A 16,181-nucleotide genomic window follows, 5' to 3' on the forward strand; every position below is an offset into this window, starting at 1 on the left:
GTATGTATTTTAATTGCCAGACTAATTTCCAAAGTGGTTTATCAGTTTACACCAGCAATATATCAAAACTGCCATTGCTTCATATCCTTGTTAACATTCGGTATTGTCAGTGTGTGTGAAATAGCATTTCATTATGGTTTTAAATTGCATTTCCCTGGCAACTAACGATGTTAAACATCTTTCTATGTGCCTGTTGGCCATTCCTGTATCTTCTTTTGTGAACTGTCTTTCCAAAACTGCGCATTTTTGATGATGTATACATGCACACGTGTATATACGTGTATGTGTTTTATTGTACATGTGTATGTATATACAAACAGGTACACAAACACACTCACAAACAGATACACATGACGTAAACAACTGAAGTGTTGGAAGAGGGGTCTAGATCAGGTGGGTAAGTAGGTTTGAAAAGCAGCAGAATGAAGTTCTCTGCAAGGTTGCACATCTTGAGGAAACTACCTTAACATCTGTCTGTAAAGCAGTGCCTTCCTTGTAGGCTTGTTAGGAGGGTTATGTGTTCCTATGTGTTAAGCGTTTAGAATAATGCTTGGCGCCTAGTGAGCACTCATGAGTGTTGATTAGAAGTAAAATGAACCAACCCAGCCTTGATCCTCATCAGCCAGCGAGCAGAGAGGGCACCTTCTCGTGCCCTGAACCCTCTGATGAAGGGATGCCTATGGGAGGCTTTTTCACACCTTTGCCATGAAATTCCCATTGTGGCAGTTGACACCCACGCAGATGGGACAGAGTCAGTAAATCTTTCTTGGATGAATAGATAGAGGTTGGGCCAGGTCAGTGTTTCCCACGGGAGGAATGTGAGATGGTTTTAGGCGGTACACAGACTGGTATTTTAAATTTAAATAATTAGGTATTTATTACAGAATGCGTTAGGTCTGATATGCTACCAGATATCTTCTTCTGAGTATTAAAAAAAAGGTAGTTGATTTCAAGACATATTAAATTGAACATGTGGTATGTGAATGTCATGAAAATTTTTAGAGTAGTAGTGGATTGAATGAAATTGAGAAAATCTTTGAGGTCTGTCTAAATCTGAGATATTTGATTCTTTGCATCTGGGTTTCAAACATGAAATTAGGACATACAAGTAGAAGGGATGTTCTCTGGGTTTTGGGAACAGAGGACTAATGGGAATGGACAGCAAACAAGATGCACAGGATCGTGGTATGGAGATAAGTAGTATTAGATTTTTGGTATCTACTTTGGACAGTCTTTATGTATATGTATATGTTCATTCTAGCAAAATTGGGAACATCCTGTATATGTAATTTTGTATTCTGCTTTGTTCGCCTGATGCGATAATTCCAGGTTCAGTATTCTTGTACAAAAATCTTTGTGTCCATTCTTGTTTCCTTAGGATAAGATCCCAGAAGTGGGGTTGTTCTGTCATTGTGTACACATGCTTTTCTGGCTTTCTGTACCTGTTGCCACGGTGCCTTGGACGTGCCTGTGCCAGTTGATTGTTCTGGCGGCGGTGTTGAGTGCCATCCTCCTCAGCCCTCTCCAGCGCCAGCTTCTGTTAAAAAATAGTTCTGTTGCCAATTTGATAGGAGAAGTACTGCTCTCTGCTTTTGCTTTCATTGTGCTTTTTAAAAAATTATTGATAGAGCTGATATGTGTGTTCATTGATCAGTTGGATTTCTTTTGTGAATTGTTCTTTTTTTTGTCTTTTGTCCTTTTTTTCCTTCTTGGATATTAGGGCTTTTTTCTTACTAATTTACTAGTCCTTTATACTGAAAGGATGTTAATACTTTGTGGTGTGTCACAGATATTTTTCCTAGTTTAATATTTGCCTTTTATGTTTGTTACTGTTTTCTTCTTGTGAAGCAATGCTGTGTTTGATTGATTCTGTGACACATGTGTTCTTGCCTTTTAACTTTTTTGAAATCAGATGTGATTTATTCTTGATGTGTCCTGCAGTCACTGTCAGGTTGTGTTAGATTTGTCATTACCTGTGCAAGTGGACATGGTCGTTATTCCTGGTGGCAGGGCTGGACCTCTGCAACCACAGCCCCTGGATGCTTTTGTCCCCATACCATTTAAAGGCCATTTGAAGAAGGAGCACAGATCCTGATTGCTGTTTGAAAACCATCCATTGATACCTTCTGATGGGATCAAGAAAAGGTATCAAAACTTACAGAGTGAGGGGCAGCAGCTTGGAAGAAAATCTCAGAGAAAGATGATGATGGTCTTTTAAGAAATGCGGCGTCACCAACACCCTCGATGGTATGAAGGTCGCTATTGTGTGGAAACTCACAGATATCCTGAAAGTGAAAACTTAATCAACTTATTTCCCTCATCTTTTTCTTTTTGTGTGTGTACGAGAGAGAGATGATGGTAATCTGTTTAAAGAAGTCTAAAAGAGCTTTTTCAATAACCACAAAATTAAAATTCTAAGCGATAAGAAAAACTAATCGGCAGTGTATTTTCTTTCTTTTTTCAGTCTTACAATTGATTGCATCTTAGATATAATGAGATATGGCATGTGGTTGTTAGTGTACAAATTTTAAAAACATAGATACATTTAAAAAAACCCAGAAATCTCAGAGATAATCATTAACATTTTGATACCAATTAGTCCTCCACTACTTCTGTATTTACAGACATACACATATGAAACTGGCAACCAGTTAGCCATTGATGATTAAGTAGCTAGGAACTAATATTCTTTTTCCTTTTTGCAATTACTGATTATAGCTTTTAGCAGTTTATCCTACCCATTGTTAACTGTGCTGTTTAGGCAGTATGCTATCTGACTCCCTCTAGGTTCCTATAGATAACATCTCCCTGGAGCCTGGGTCACCATGGTAATGGGTGTTTAAACTGTTTTTCAGGAATTAGAACCCCTTTGTCCACTCCAGGCCAGTTGAGACCACCAACTCATCAGCTGGACCCACGCAGATATCTGATAGGTGACCTTTTGATGTCAGGAGGCTAAAAACTCCATCCTCACATCATGTTCACACTGCCATTTTGTGAGCATGTGTCCTCTAAAGAGGCATGAAGTCTGACTATGCATGCACACATCATCAATTACTTCACCTCTCCTCGCCTCCAGTCACTTATCTCCACATTTCAGACCACCTTGCCCCCCTATCCCATAAATATCCTTGAGTTCCTATTTTCGGGGAAGTGGATTTGAGACTCATGCTCTCGCTTCCTCACGTGGCTGTCTTGTGATTAAACTCTCTCTCTGCTGCAATCTCGTCATCTCTGTATTTGGCTTTCCAGGTGGCAGGCAAAAGTGAGCCTGGCACGGTAACACACCTATTTGTGGCACATACGCTACATGTATTTTTGGTCTTACCTTTTTCTCTGAAAAGCGTATCTTGACCATCTTGCCATGTCCAGTTCTTTTAGTTTATGTTTTCAAGATTGGTTAGTATTTCATTGCGTGGATGCACTGTGATTTGCTCAGCTAATCGCCACTTGATGGCCTGTAAGTCCTGAAACATGCTCATTCACCTCAGAACTCCCATGAGCAGTGCCCAGCAGCACTCTCTTCCTTACTCTTTCCCACAGTGTGTTGTAAAGCTTTTTATCTTGGCCAATCTCATAGGCAAATCAGTGAGGTCCTTTTTCCTCGAGACAGGGGAACCACTGTCAGTCATCTTGATTTGAAGATCAGAAAGAAACACGTGTTAGAAACACCAGGAAGCAGGAATTGTGGGAACTAGGATCAGATGTACTTGTGTTCCGTCCTGTTGCATCTCCCCACCTTTTGTGCTGCGCATCACTGACCACGTCCAGTGTGCTGTTGAGATCAGTCCCAGGCTCCTGCCAGGCCCTCTGTGACCTCAGCTGGCTTCTCTCTCTAGAGTCCTCTCTGGTTTCTCCTGTTTTCTACTGTTCTCCAGCCCCCATGCCTACTTTCTGATACTAGAACGCTCCCAGTCCATTCCCACCCCGCAGCGTTTCTATCTGCTGTTCCTCCCGTCTGGAATGCCTTTTGCACAGCTGACTTTGTCCAATTCCCTAGGACTCAACTCAGCATCCCCTCTTCAGAGAGGCCTTCCCTTTCACCTTCTCTAAAGTAGGTCCCTCTATCCTCCATACTGTTGAATCCTTCATTTGTTATAATCTCTTATTTATGTTTGTCTCTGTCCCTTCTCTGTCTTGTCACCACTGTATCCCCAATGCCTCGCACTTAGCAGACACTCAATAAATGTTGCTTGACTGAATCAATAGTATTTAATTGACTGATAATACAGAACTGAGAGGAATAGAAACTGCTCCTTGTTATCCAAGAGGCAATAATAAGTCCAGGAAGGAGCGCTTAGAGGGAGGCAAATTGACCAGCTTTTCAGCAGTTGCTTAGCAGTGGAGTGAGTGCCTTCTTTGTGGGGAGTAGTCAAGCAGTGGCTTAATACTGTTGAAAGCATTCTTGCGCTGGATATTGGAGTTGACTAGATCATTTCTAAGTCCGCTTCCTACCCTTAACCTGTTTGGTTTGTGTTCTCATCACTGCTCTACCACTCCTGCCTCAACTGCAGGTATGGCTTTTACCGCCAGATGGCACCAGAGGATTCCTTTGAAATCAGTGTTCATCACATGGCCACCAACAGTGAGAAAACACATTTCATTGCACTTAGACCCCCAACATGTGCTTGAAACAAAAGCTTCACGAAACAGTCTTAACCCTTACTATGTGTAATGCATGCTTATATTTTCCGTTTTACTTTGTTTTTTTAAATGCAGACTTGCATAGTATTCAACTGATTTCATATTAAAACAGCTCACTGTTTGAAAAGCACTCTTTTAGATAACTGAGCAGGTTTACTCTGTAAAACTTGTGGGTCTGCTGTTTTCCTTGGACATCCGGGCTTATAGCAAATTGTGTCCTTTAGTGAGTCTTTGTGTGTTTCTGTGCTGAGTTGTTGCATCGAGTAGCTGAACATGTGCTTCCTTAGGAGTGTCTATGGATGTACAAATATGGATGGAGAGACTGTGGGGGACATGTTTGTAGGGAAGTCAGCACCTGTTGCAGTCAAGGCAGCAGCAAGCCTTGTGAGTAGATAGAAAGAAAAGATATAGTATCTGCTTCTGGGGCCTCAGAATCCAGCTGGGTGAGATCCCATACACACACACACACACACACACACACGCGAGCGCACGCGCGCACACCCATATCTTAATTTTCAGCTTACTTATCAAGCAACATGGAGATGGGTGTATTATTTGGGATATCACTTAGGATGCTACAGCCTGCAAGTAACAGAAGCCAGGCTCAAGTTGACTCAAATGGTGAAGACGTTTATTATCTCACAAACTATCCGTTGAGAGGTAGAGCAGGCTCCAGGTCCACAGGGGTGTGGCGTGGCATTGCCTTAGGGATCCAGGTTCCTTCCATGACTTCTCAGTTGTCCCGATGCTGGTTCCACTCATGGTTGCCAGAAGACTTCCAGTGGTAATCTGGGCTTCAGCTCCTAGGCTTGGAACACTAAAACCTTAATTCCTTGTAATGTACACTGAGAGAGAGTTTAGGCTACCATAGCATTTGCCAGGTTGTAGCTGTTTTGTTTACTTTCCCCTGGTTTCCCCACTATGACCTCCTTAAGGGACGTGAAATGACTGGCACTTAGCACAGAGTTGGGAGAAGTACTTAGGGAGTTAGTAATGATGTTTGCCAGATACTTCTGGGTCTCCCTTCTCTGGACCCAGAACTTTTGGTTGAGTGGAGTTATGTGACTAGATCTGGCCAGGGAGCTTGCTAAGTAAATAAATAGTTGTAAGTGATCTGTGTGAAGTATGAGGGGAGGTTATTTGCTGTTTAGGCTTCTGAGAAAGGAATTAGCGACATGAGGAAAGAGAGAGGTAAGAAATGACCACTATGGGAAACGTGATGGGCATGTATATGAATAAAAAATGGATGGATGAGTATGTTTAAATTTGTAGAGGAGCACTCTATGTGCATTGATTGGCCTTTTGAGGGAGATAATTTTCCTCTGGATCCTTGACCTGGCTCCTGGGAACTTGGCCTGAACCTGTTCTCTACTCATCTGCCTCCTTTTTCATCCCTTTCAGGTTTGCAGTAAGCATTGGCTACTGGCATGACCCTTACCTCCAGCATTTTGTGAGACTGTCTAAAGAGAGGAAGGCCCCTGAGATTAACAGAGGCAAGTGACCATCTCCCTCCCAGGATCTCCTCATCAGCCGAGAGGCCTGAGGTTTTAGGGACTCATTCTTAGAGAGTTCCGGTGTGCACTCTCTCCACTAGTCTACGGAGTGCTAATTTCCCAACATCCTCACCAACACAGTGTATTATGGAACTGTTTAATCTGTTAATCTGATACTTGAAAAATGCTATAGTAATTTTATTTTATATTCCTCCTATTTACGGGTAAGATTGAAGATCATTTTCATATGTTTAAAAGCCATTCATATATCTTTTACTGTGAATGGTCTATTTTGCTGCCGTATTAAAGTGTTAGTAACAGTATTAGGCTCTGCAAATAATTTCCATCAAAGAAGTCACAGAATTTGAGACAGGAGTGTGGCGTAGCCTCAGCCAGACTGAGAAACTGACCAGGTAATTCCTGTGTGTGCTGGAAATCTTGGCCCTAAGGATGGATCCTGAGGTAGGTTCTTTCAGAAATACAAAGAAATTTTGAAGTGGAGGTTCCTGAGAATAAGGACACGGTATTTCCTTTGAGCTGAGGGTGAATCCAGGCATCCGTAAGATTGGGCGAGGCCTGGCAAAGAGGCCTTAAGCCTCCCTCCTGTGCTCTTGAGGCACATTTCCTTCGGAATGCTGCAGAGGGACGCACCATGGCGCCTGACTCTGTGCTTCGGGCAGCATGTCAGCCCTCCTTCCTTCCTTCTTCCTCTGCCTGGGTTTGCCTCTGTACTGGGGACCTGCAGCCCAATAGGAGAGTGCTTCCCAAACAGTGTGTGGTGAGGATCTCTTTTCCCCAATATCCAATCCATTGTGGATGACATTTCTGTAAAATACAATAAAAATGATTTACTAGCAAAATAAAATGAATAAGACATGCAAAATACAAGCCCAAATTATTTACTAGTAGATTCAACAGGCATAAGATTCCTGTGTCAAATTGCAATAAAACTTTTTTTTTTTAAAGATTGGCACCTTGCGCTAACATGTGTTGCCAGTCTTCTTTTTTTTTTTCTTCTCCCCAAAGCCCCCCGGTACCTAGTTGTATATTCTAGTTGTGCCTCTGGTTGTGCTACGTGGGATGCCACCTGAGCATGGCCTGACGAGTGGTGCCATGTCCACACCCAGGATCCAAACCGGTGAAACCCTGGGCCGCCAAAGCAGAGCATGCGAACTTAACCACTCAGCCACAGGGCCAGCCCCACAATAAAAGTTTCTAAATGCCACTCTCAAATTTTGTTCTTAAAATAGTCACACTTAGAGCAGCCAGCCTTACAACACAGACAGACTTTATCTTCCTTTGTTCTTCTTTATTTCTCATCTCCTTTGCCCAGCTCCCCACCCCAGAGCTTAACAAGTCAATTTGTTAGACAAGCATTCCTCCCCCAATCTGTGATGCCATGTTACAGACACCGAGGCTCTAACCTATACAGGGTGGAGATGACAGGAACACAATAAGAAGTGTGGCTTTCTTTGCTTCGACACTCATCCATCCAATATCCTGACCTAAAAATATTATTTTCCATGTGACCTTGCAATTTCGAGTTTTACCACAGAACTAAGTAGCTTTTACTATAGCTATGAAAAGGCACACTTCCTAGAGGAACATTTAGATCAGATGTTTTCATGTAAAATACTTGTCTTTCGTAAGTAAAATTATAGTGCATTTTATTTTTCTTAGGATAGTTAATTCTGCCATTAAATAGATTGTACTTACTTTGGTTCAAACGGCTGAAAAAAAAAGAAGAGAATTTAAAATTTGCTATTTCTCCTATAAAGTCATGGATAATCCGCTGACCCCGAGGAAGGGCAGAAGTGCTCTGTTTGGCTCTCCTGCTGCAGAGAGCTTTGCAGGGATTATTTCTCATCGCTGAGTGACAGCTTGTTTCTGTCTCTCTCTGTTAGGATATTTTGCTCGTGTCCATGGCATCAGGCAGCTTATAAAGGCATTTCTACAGAAGACAGAATGTCAGTGCCAAATTATAAACCTGGGGGCTGGGATGGATACAGCCTTCTGGACATTAAAGGTAAGTTAATATCCCCCCTCTTTTTTCCCCAGTTGTTTAAATTTGATTTTGTGAAGATTTTCACCATATTCAAAACTTTTAAAACTATATTAAAAGGGATGCAGTGACAGCCTGTCTCCCACCATTGTCCCCACCTGCTTGCACACCCCCCCCACAACCCCCATCAGCCCCGTACTTTATCTCACCGGGGCCCTGGTGAAGGATATGTGGGTTGTTTCTCATCTTTTGCTGTTACAAACAGGGTTATAAAAAAAATCTTTGTATATATTTCCCCCTGCATGTGTGGAAATATATCAGGAGAGAAAATTCTGCCAGTGGAATTGCTGAGACAAAGAGCACATGCCTTTGTAATTTTGATAATAACTAAGATTTTATTGTCAGCATAGCAGCGTTTAGGTAAAATTTCTCTGGGCGATGATAATATGATACAAAGCCCTTTTGTAGCCAATCTGTGATTTGATCCCTTACCTGCTCTGTTAGGATTCAAGAGCAGGTGTAATTGCATTCACAGGACAGGAAACTTGGGTCTCATTACAGGCAGAAGCAGGACTAAAGCACTGGGCTTTGACTCCTGGGGTGGAATTTTGCCTTCAAACCTTTGCCCTACGAAGATTCCACTGATCGTATTTTCTTTTTTGTAGGTTTGTACAGATTTTTTTAGGGTCTTCTATCAGGTCAGTCATGTGGCAGTAATGGGTATGTGCATTTCCCCAGATTTCTCCAGATGTACACCAAGATAAATTAGAGTGTGAGGGCATAACCCGACCTGCATATCTGTTTTGTCCCTAATCAGCTCACCTGATAAGATGGCCTTTAGTCATCAGAGCTCCCAGCCTTTCTCTTACTCAAGGGAGAAGTCGGTGGCATCAACATGGTCTTAGTATTAAACGTTTGCCTCTGCATTCTTCATTTAGGATAAGATAACTAACATTTATGAGGTGCTTTTACATACATGGCCTCACGAATTAACATGAGACCTCTGTGAGAGGGGAGAGCTTTACACAGATGGGGAAAGTGGGGCTACGAGAGCTTGTGTCTTTCCCCAAATTGGATATCTGGTGGCACTGGAATGTGGAACAAACATTGGAGCCCAGCTCATCGAACTGCAGACTCCTTCCCCTTTCCTCTACACACAGCCCTGTGGGTGTTCCAGCGGTTCTTTTCTGTAGGTTGATTGTGCCTGTGTAACACGGGGACCATGGTGTAGCAGAAGGAACTGGAAGAGAATGCAGCGTAAGCGAATGTGCAGTGTCAGTGTTCACAGGGGCCGCTGGAGAAATCCCTCCTTTGGGCCTGACACCTTTTTGACTGGTCCCATGGTTTGGTTTTTTCCCCGTCTTGCAAGTGAGTTAATAATTAATAAATCTGAGATTTTTATTTCTGAGCAAGGTACACAGAGGCTTACGTGCTCCTTCCAAGGAAAAGGCTGTCTGTCAGTAGTGAGGAAGGAGAGTAGCACAGGGTCTGAAAGTCTTTTGTGGAAGTTTTTTGTTTTGTTTGATAATCATATTGGTCTGAAGGGATTTTTTAAAATCTAAAGTTCCTCCTTTTTTGAAAAACAATTATTATGTTTGCTCTTTTGGAGCCGAGGTTGCATGGGCCAAATCCAGCCTGCCACCTATTTTTAGAAATCAAGTTTTATGGGATGCAGCCACTCCCATTTATTTCCATATTCTCTGTGGCTGCTTTAGCACTGTGACCGCGGAGTTCAGCAGTTATGACAGACCGTCTGGCCTTCACAGGCTAAAATACTTATTTCTGACTCTTTACAGAAAATTTGCTAATCCCTGTTTTAGAAATATATGTGCTCCTATAAAAGAGTGAGGAAAATCTTGTCTGTTGGTCTTGTTGTCTCATGCACCTCCCACCTTGGATGGTCCCCTGGCTGCCCCAGCAGAGGCTTAGCTGTGAGTCAAGGCTTTCTGCTGTCACTACTATATGAGTTTGCTCTGTATGATCTCAGGGGCCCAGGACTGGAGGGTTGAAGACTCCCATCTTCGGGCAGCGGGCAAGAATAGGGCAAGGGAGAGCCGGTATTGTCACAAAGAATAAGGAGTGAGTGAAACTCTTAAGGGGCCTCAGTTGTTTGGTGTCTCTTGAATTCTGTTTCTACAAACTGAAAGGTCAAGTACATAGGGGAAGGATTGTCAATTTTGCTGGCCTGTGAAACAGTCGGCCATGTTGGATCTGCTTTGAGACTAAGTGGTACCCTTCCTCCTGGCTGCTCCTGGCTGCCCTCTGGTACTTATAGTCAGTCTTGGGTGTCTTCCCTGCCTCCTTGAGACGTGTGAGCTACTTGGGAGTGGAGTGTCAGAAGGGCCTAGAGAATCACAGACTAAAAAGTGAAAGTATCACTTCCCACAGCCATTTTGCCCTTTTCTGAAAGCCGAGAAAGAGGATGTCTGTTTCTTAAAAGCTCCAGGTGTGCCTTTTGGAAGCTTCCCTTCCACAGTGCCCTCTTATTCAGAATCCTTGGGAGGATCAAGTGAGCTACTGCAGGGAAAGCTCTTTCCAAAGTCAGAAGACCCATTTGAGTTGTAGGACTCTATGCTATCTGTCATTCATTTGCTTTTAATTGCTCTCTTTGTCTTCTGAAATTTTAGACTATCTTTAACTTTCCATACCCTGCGAGTAAAAGTTCTTGAAAGGTCTCGTAGAATTTCCTAGAGAAAGTCAGGAAACCCCTTAATGGGTTTCACTCACTCCTTATTCTTTATGACAATACCGGCTGGCTCTCCCTTGCCCGCTGCCGGAACATGGGAGTCTTCAACGCTCCAGTCCTGGGCCCCTGAGGTCATACAGATCAAGTTCATGTAGCAGTGGCAGCAGAAGGCCTTGACTCGCAGCTAAGCCTCTGCTGGTGCAGCCAGGGAACCATGCCAGGTGGGAGGTGCGATTTCCACACATCCTCTAAACACGTCCTCCACGGATCTTCAAATAGATTACATAGCCCTACTCTGCTGATAGGCGGGAGCTCCTCTGATGTCAGGAAACTGTCTTGTTTATTCCTCCCCCCACCCTCCGCCACTGCCTCCCTCGTACCTTCCTTTCCTTCCTCTCTTCTCTCTCTCTTTCTCTTGCCCCATCCTTCCCTCTCTCCCTCCCTCCCTCTCTTCCTTCCTCCTCCCCCACCCCTCCAGATCCCCTAGGACTTTAACTGAGGACTAGTGTCTGCATAGGGTGGGGGAGCTGGATCTCACATTTCTGACACTTGCCCTTAGGGGTCACCTTCCTACTAGGAAATGCTTGCTCATGATTTCCATTCCCATCATGCTGTCCCATCAGGGGGTCTGCTGCCCCTCCATACTGCTCTCCATCTCTTACTACTGTCTACATAAATGGTTCTCTCTCCTGCCCAGTTGCTCAGGGCAGAAACAAGGGTGCCATCCTTATTCCTCCTTTTTCTTTATTCCACCCTCTATTGACACCACCACCAGGTTCTGGATATCAGCAACTTTCTTTTTAAATAAGTAGTTCTGCATTTCTGGAATATAAGCACAGATGGGAGCAGGGATGTTAAAAGAGTACTAGGCCAGAAGGTGGGCAGGTGGGCCAGGTTGTGGAGCACCCAGCATCTTAGCTCAATCTTAGAGGTGGGAAGAGCTGCTGCAGGCAACATGAAGTGTGTCGTTGAAAGAGATCAGAAAGGGATGTTGTTAGAGTCTGTGCAGTTGGGGACAGAGCGGAAGAGGAGAGGATGCATTCTAGGATAGTCAGCAGGCAGGGCTGAGTGATTGATCAAACAGGGTGGAGATGGAGAGAATTCTAGGATGACCAGTGAGTGACTGTGGGGAGAAGGGTATAGTACCAACCAAGCTAGGGAAAGCAGAAGGGGGAAGCAGGGCCGTGTGTGTGTGTCTCTATGTGTGAGGTGTTCACAGTTTTTTTTTTTTTACTGCAGCTCACAGTAAAAAATAAATGTATATCCCAATCTAGCACCCACATCTATGTACTGATGTATGTAAATAATAAGGGCACACACATGGTGCTTACTAGGTGCAGGCCCTGTTCTCTCACTCCTGTATTTCCTCATTAATCCTCACAACCCCACGAGGTGGCATCATTTTCTCTACTTTTCAAATGAGGAAGCCTTGGCTCAGGGAGTTTAGTGACTTTCCCAAGGCCTCAGAGTGAACAAGTGGTGGAGCTGGGATTTGAACCCTGTCCACCCGGGCTGCAGAGTCCCTGTCCTTTACCACCCCAGTATACTCCACTGTCAGAGAAAAAAATAAATATATTACAAAATAGTACTTACCCTCACCTCATGTGATGCTTTCTGATATTTGCTATTTTATTTCATTTCATCCAAAAGATTCTTGTCCATACCCACTACACTGATTTCCTGACTCTCTCTAATTGGTCTCAAGCTGCTTACTGTTACATCCTACGTCCAGAGTGCCTCCTGCTCCTCCCCACTCCATCCCAGTGGATGCATCCCCAGTTCTGGCTGCCCATTACTTCTTGCCTAGGTGACCACAGTAACCTCCTAATTTTTTGTGCCATCTGTTCCTCATACTGAGACCAAAGTAATTTAGAAAATGCATTTCTGACCATATCATCCCCTGATTTAAAATCCTTAAATACCCCATTGCTCCTCGGGCCTTGGTACTTGGTCTGTGAGGATGATCAGTGAATATATGACTGAATAAATAATTATAAAGATAACTGTGTTTTTTCTCAGGATGAGGGTCTTCTCCCAAGGAAATATTTTGAAGTTGACTTTCCGGTGATAGTCACGAGAAAGCTACACAGCATCAAGTAAGTGTGGCTTTGGCCAGAAGAGAGAGCCTGGTAGAATTCAGAACCAGCCTTCAGTAGACAGCAGGTCTGAGTGCCAGAGACCTCATTTTAGGGCCCTGCTCTCCTCACTTGCTTTCTTGCCCCGAGACCCTCATTCCAGTGTGTCTTGCAGTCTTCAAAATGAAAAATACCCTCCCTTGTGACTCTTCTCTCCATTCATGTAACTTCTCTGAACACTTAAAAAGTGACCTATCATAGTTTAGTAATCTGAATTAAAATTCACATAATGTGTATTTTGTTTACTTCTTTATCCCAGGGCACAGAAAGGTACCTGGTCCAGAAAAGATATGTAGTAAATATTTTTTGAATGAATGAATGAATGGGAAACTGAACTTAATCATTTATTATATATGAGATATGTGGGGGCCATTCTGAGTCGAGGTTTCAAGGAGTTAGCAAAGTTGTAGATGATGAGTTTGCTCATCTTTGCCGAGAGCTTTCCGTGTTAAATGCTTCACTTGGATTGTCTCATTCAATCCTCAGAGCAGACTCATGAATTAGTGCTATTATTAGCCCCTTCTTACAGATGAGGAAACTGAGGCTCAAGGAAGTTAAGTTAATTTGCCTAAAGTCACCTGGCTAGGAAGGGGTGGAGCTGAGCTTTAAACCCTGACTTCAAGCCCAAGGTCAAGGTTTCTCAGTACAGTCGTGTGTCCCCTAACAGTAACAGGGATGCGTTCTGAGAAATGCATTGCTAGGTGATTTCAGTGTCATGTGAACGTCGTGGATTACACTTACACAGTCCCAGATGGTGTAGCCTACTATACATCTGGGCTATATGGTGCTAATATTGAAGGACCACTAGCACGTATGTGGTCTGTGGTTGACTGAAACGTCATTATGTGGTGTGTGACTTAGTTTTAACCTGTACTCCCTCCTTTTAAAATTATTTAAATAAAATTCTAATTCTTATATTTAAACAATTTTAATAAACGCAAAAGTTTCTACCTGTCCTTTAGAGATGTCTAATCCTCACAAACTGGAAATGTTTTTTCTTTTCTAGTTTATCCTAGGAAAATAAGTTTTTTACCCTTTCCAAATATAAAATTGCATTTTACATTAAATAGGCTTTTTGGATAATATATGGCAATTCTGATGCTCTGGGAACTGCAAAGTACTACTAAGCTTGTTAAAACTCTGAGTGAAGTAAGAGTAAGTAGGCTCTAAATCAAGGCCAGACACGGTTTCCTGGGGTGAAAAACGCAGTGGCGTTTGTGTATGGTTATTGGTATAATGAATTTGGCTCTCGGATTTCTGATTTTTTACATATTCTTCATTGAGGGAGTTATCACATAAATGTTACTGAACTTTAGGTCTGAGTGAAAGTCAATTTTTGTTATCTGTGAGAAACAATAGCTATCTTAAAAATTTTGTTTGAGAAGAGGCAAGAAACTTGGGATGACCTGAAAAACGCTGGAACATTTGGAAAATGCGTGCTAGCCTATCTGTAGCTATTTCTAAGTATTTCATGATCAGTTTGCAATTTGACATCAAATTCTGAGTGTAATGCTTAGCTGACCTAACCCGAGAGCTGTATCCGCTGGATTTTTGCTGTACGTGGTCAAATGTAATTAAACAGAAGGCCTTCTGTAGTGGCCCTTGCTTTGAACAGTAGCAGTATACAAGTCCCATCTCTGTAGTGGGCCTCTGCATTTTTAGAGTAAATGAGCTGCTTGACTTATCCTTCTCTCTCCCATCTTCCCATAGATTCAAGTCTCTCCTATCAAAAACCAATTTAGACTTACATTCAGAGGAGACACTTCAAATGGGTAAGTATCCTTGACCTAAGTGATACAGTACGGACTATGTAACTGTTTTGGCTTTCCCCCCTTTCCTTCTTAAAGATGGTCTGTATCTGTGGGCATGTGTGTGCATACATGATGTCATACAGCATGTGCTTCTGCTGATACATTTAGACTTTTATTGCAGTTACCATGGAGGAATTTAGAACAATTGCTCGTATGACTCTTCTTAAATGTCCACAGGTCCCCAATCTTAAATCTTTTTAAAAAAATTTAAATTAGCTGCCAACATTTCAAAAACAGGAGATTTTTCATGAGAATCTTGATTTCCAGCTTTCCTTGGAAAAGTTACATCTGGCAACATTAGACCCGAACTCCTACGTGGCAATAATTGAGCAGCGGCCGCCTTGTTGGGAGGGGTCGTGCATTCTCCACTTCTGTCCTCACCCCTCCCCGTTGTCTTATACTTTACCTACTTCCCTCACTTCTGTTACCTCCTCAGCCCCTGCAGTCAACTTTTCCCCTCAAGTTTTAATTATGAGTGTTTCCAACAACACTTCCTCATTTCTAAGCCTTTCAACTTATGGTAAACCTCTTCCAGAATCTTCCATCATTTTCAGTCTTTGTCTGACAGAGAGAAGATCAATGGGGTTATTAATAATTCAGATCAGGGCTGGCCCGGTGGCGCAGGGGTTAAGTGCGCATATTCTCGGCGGCCCGGGGTTCGCCGGTTCCGATCCCGGGTGCGGATGTGGCACCTCTTGGCAAGCCATGCTGTGGTAGGCGTCCCACGTATAAAGTAGAGGAAGATGGACACGGATGTTAGCTCAGGGTCAATCTTCCTCAGCAAAAAGAGGAGCATGGGCAGTAGTTAGCTCAGGGCTAATCTTCCTCAAAAAAAAAAAAAATCAGGTCAGAAAACATGCTTAGAGAGGATGGTCTTCTCGGATGGTCAACACAATAACATCAGGAACATCACAGCTCGATAAGCTGCCTTTTACACACAGCCACAGTGCTTCAGTCCTTCTTTCCTTCTGCTAATCACATTCACAATTAAGTTTGTACAGAAAACATCTCCCCCATCCTTGGTTTCCCTCATACAGTTGGAAGTAGAACCTATTCAGGCTTTGCCGTTTGCTGGCCTCTTTGCTTTTCCACACTTTTGCTATCATTTTCTACATATTTGGTTAATATTTGTGTCAGAATGGTTATCTGTAACAAAAGATCTAATACTTTGAGTTCCTTTTGATGAAATAATGTAGAAATATATGAAATAGAAAGTAAAGACCCTCCATAATCTCACCCACCCCCAGAAGATAACCACTATTCAGTGTGTTCTCCTACAGATGAGCAGTATACCCAGAGACAGGTAAATAGATGCACACTTAAATGCAACCCAGGGCCTGGCACAAAAGAGGTTCAGTACTCCTTTTTTGAATGAATGTATATACACATCGAATAAATATATGTTGTAGT

The 16,181-nt window shown here is 42.9% G+C and overlaps 1 protein-coding gene and 1 long non-coding RNA gene across 3 annotated transcripts in view; one reads left to right on the forward strand and one right to left on the reverse strand.

Annotated features, from left to right (window-relative positions):
• Nucleotides 1-5,253: 5,253 nt before the first annotated feature.
• Nucleotides 5,254-6,686, reverse strand: LOC139074892 (uncharacterized). The gene is made up of 2 exons (XR_011524798.1): nt 6,548-6,686; nt 5,254-5,447 (listed from the first exon to the last, which is right to left on the reverse strand). It is a non-coding gene; the product is annotated as an uncharacterized lncRNA (long non-coding RNA).
• The window catches only part of LCMT1 (leucine carboxyl methyltransferase 1), a 34,242-nt gene continuing 23,502 nt past the window's right edge, over nt 5,442-16,181 (forward strand). Inside the window, exons 1-5 of one of the 2 annotated variants that reach the window (XM_070568272.1) lie at nt 5,442-6,137; nt 8,042-8,163; nt 8,805-8,837; nt 12,845-12,921; nt 14,671-14,732. In XM_070568272.1, coding sequence (XP_070424373.1) covers nt 8,137-8,163; nt 8,805-8,837; nt 12,845-12,921; nt 14,671-14,732 — 199 coding nt within the window. In that variant the 5' untranslated portion in view covers nt 5,442-6,137; nt 8,042-8,136. The remainder of the gene's footprint in view (nt 6,138-8,041; nt 8,164-8,804; nt 8,838-12,844; nt 12,922-14,670; nt 14,733-16,181) is intronic. The other variant, XM_070568273.1, reaches the window with a different exon arrangement.

Source organism: Equus przewalskii, chromosome 12 (assembly GCF_037783145.1).
Source record: "Equus przewalskii isolate Varuska chromosome 12, EquPr2, whole genome shotgun sequence".
Classification (NCBI taxonomy): Eukaryota; Metazoa; Chordata; class Mammalia; order Perissodactyla; family Equidae; genus Equus; species Equus przewalskii.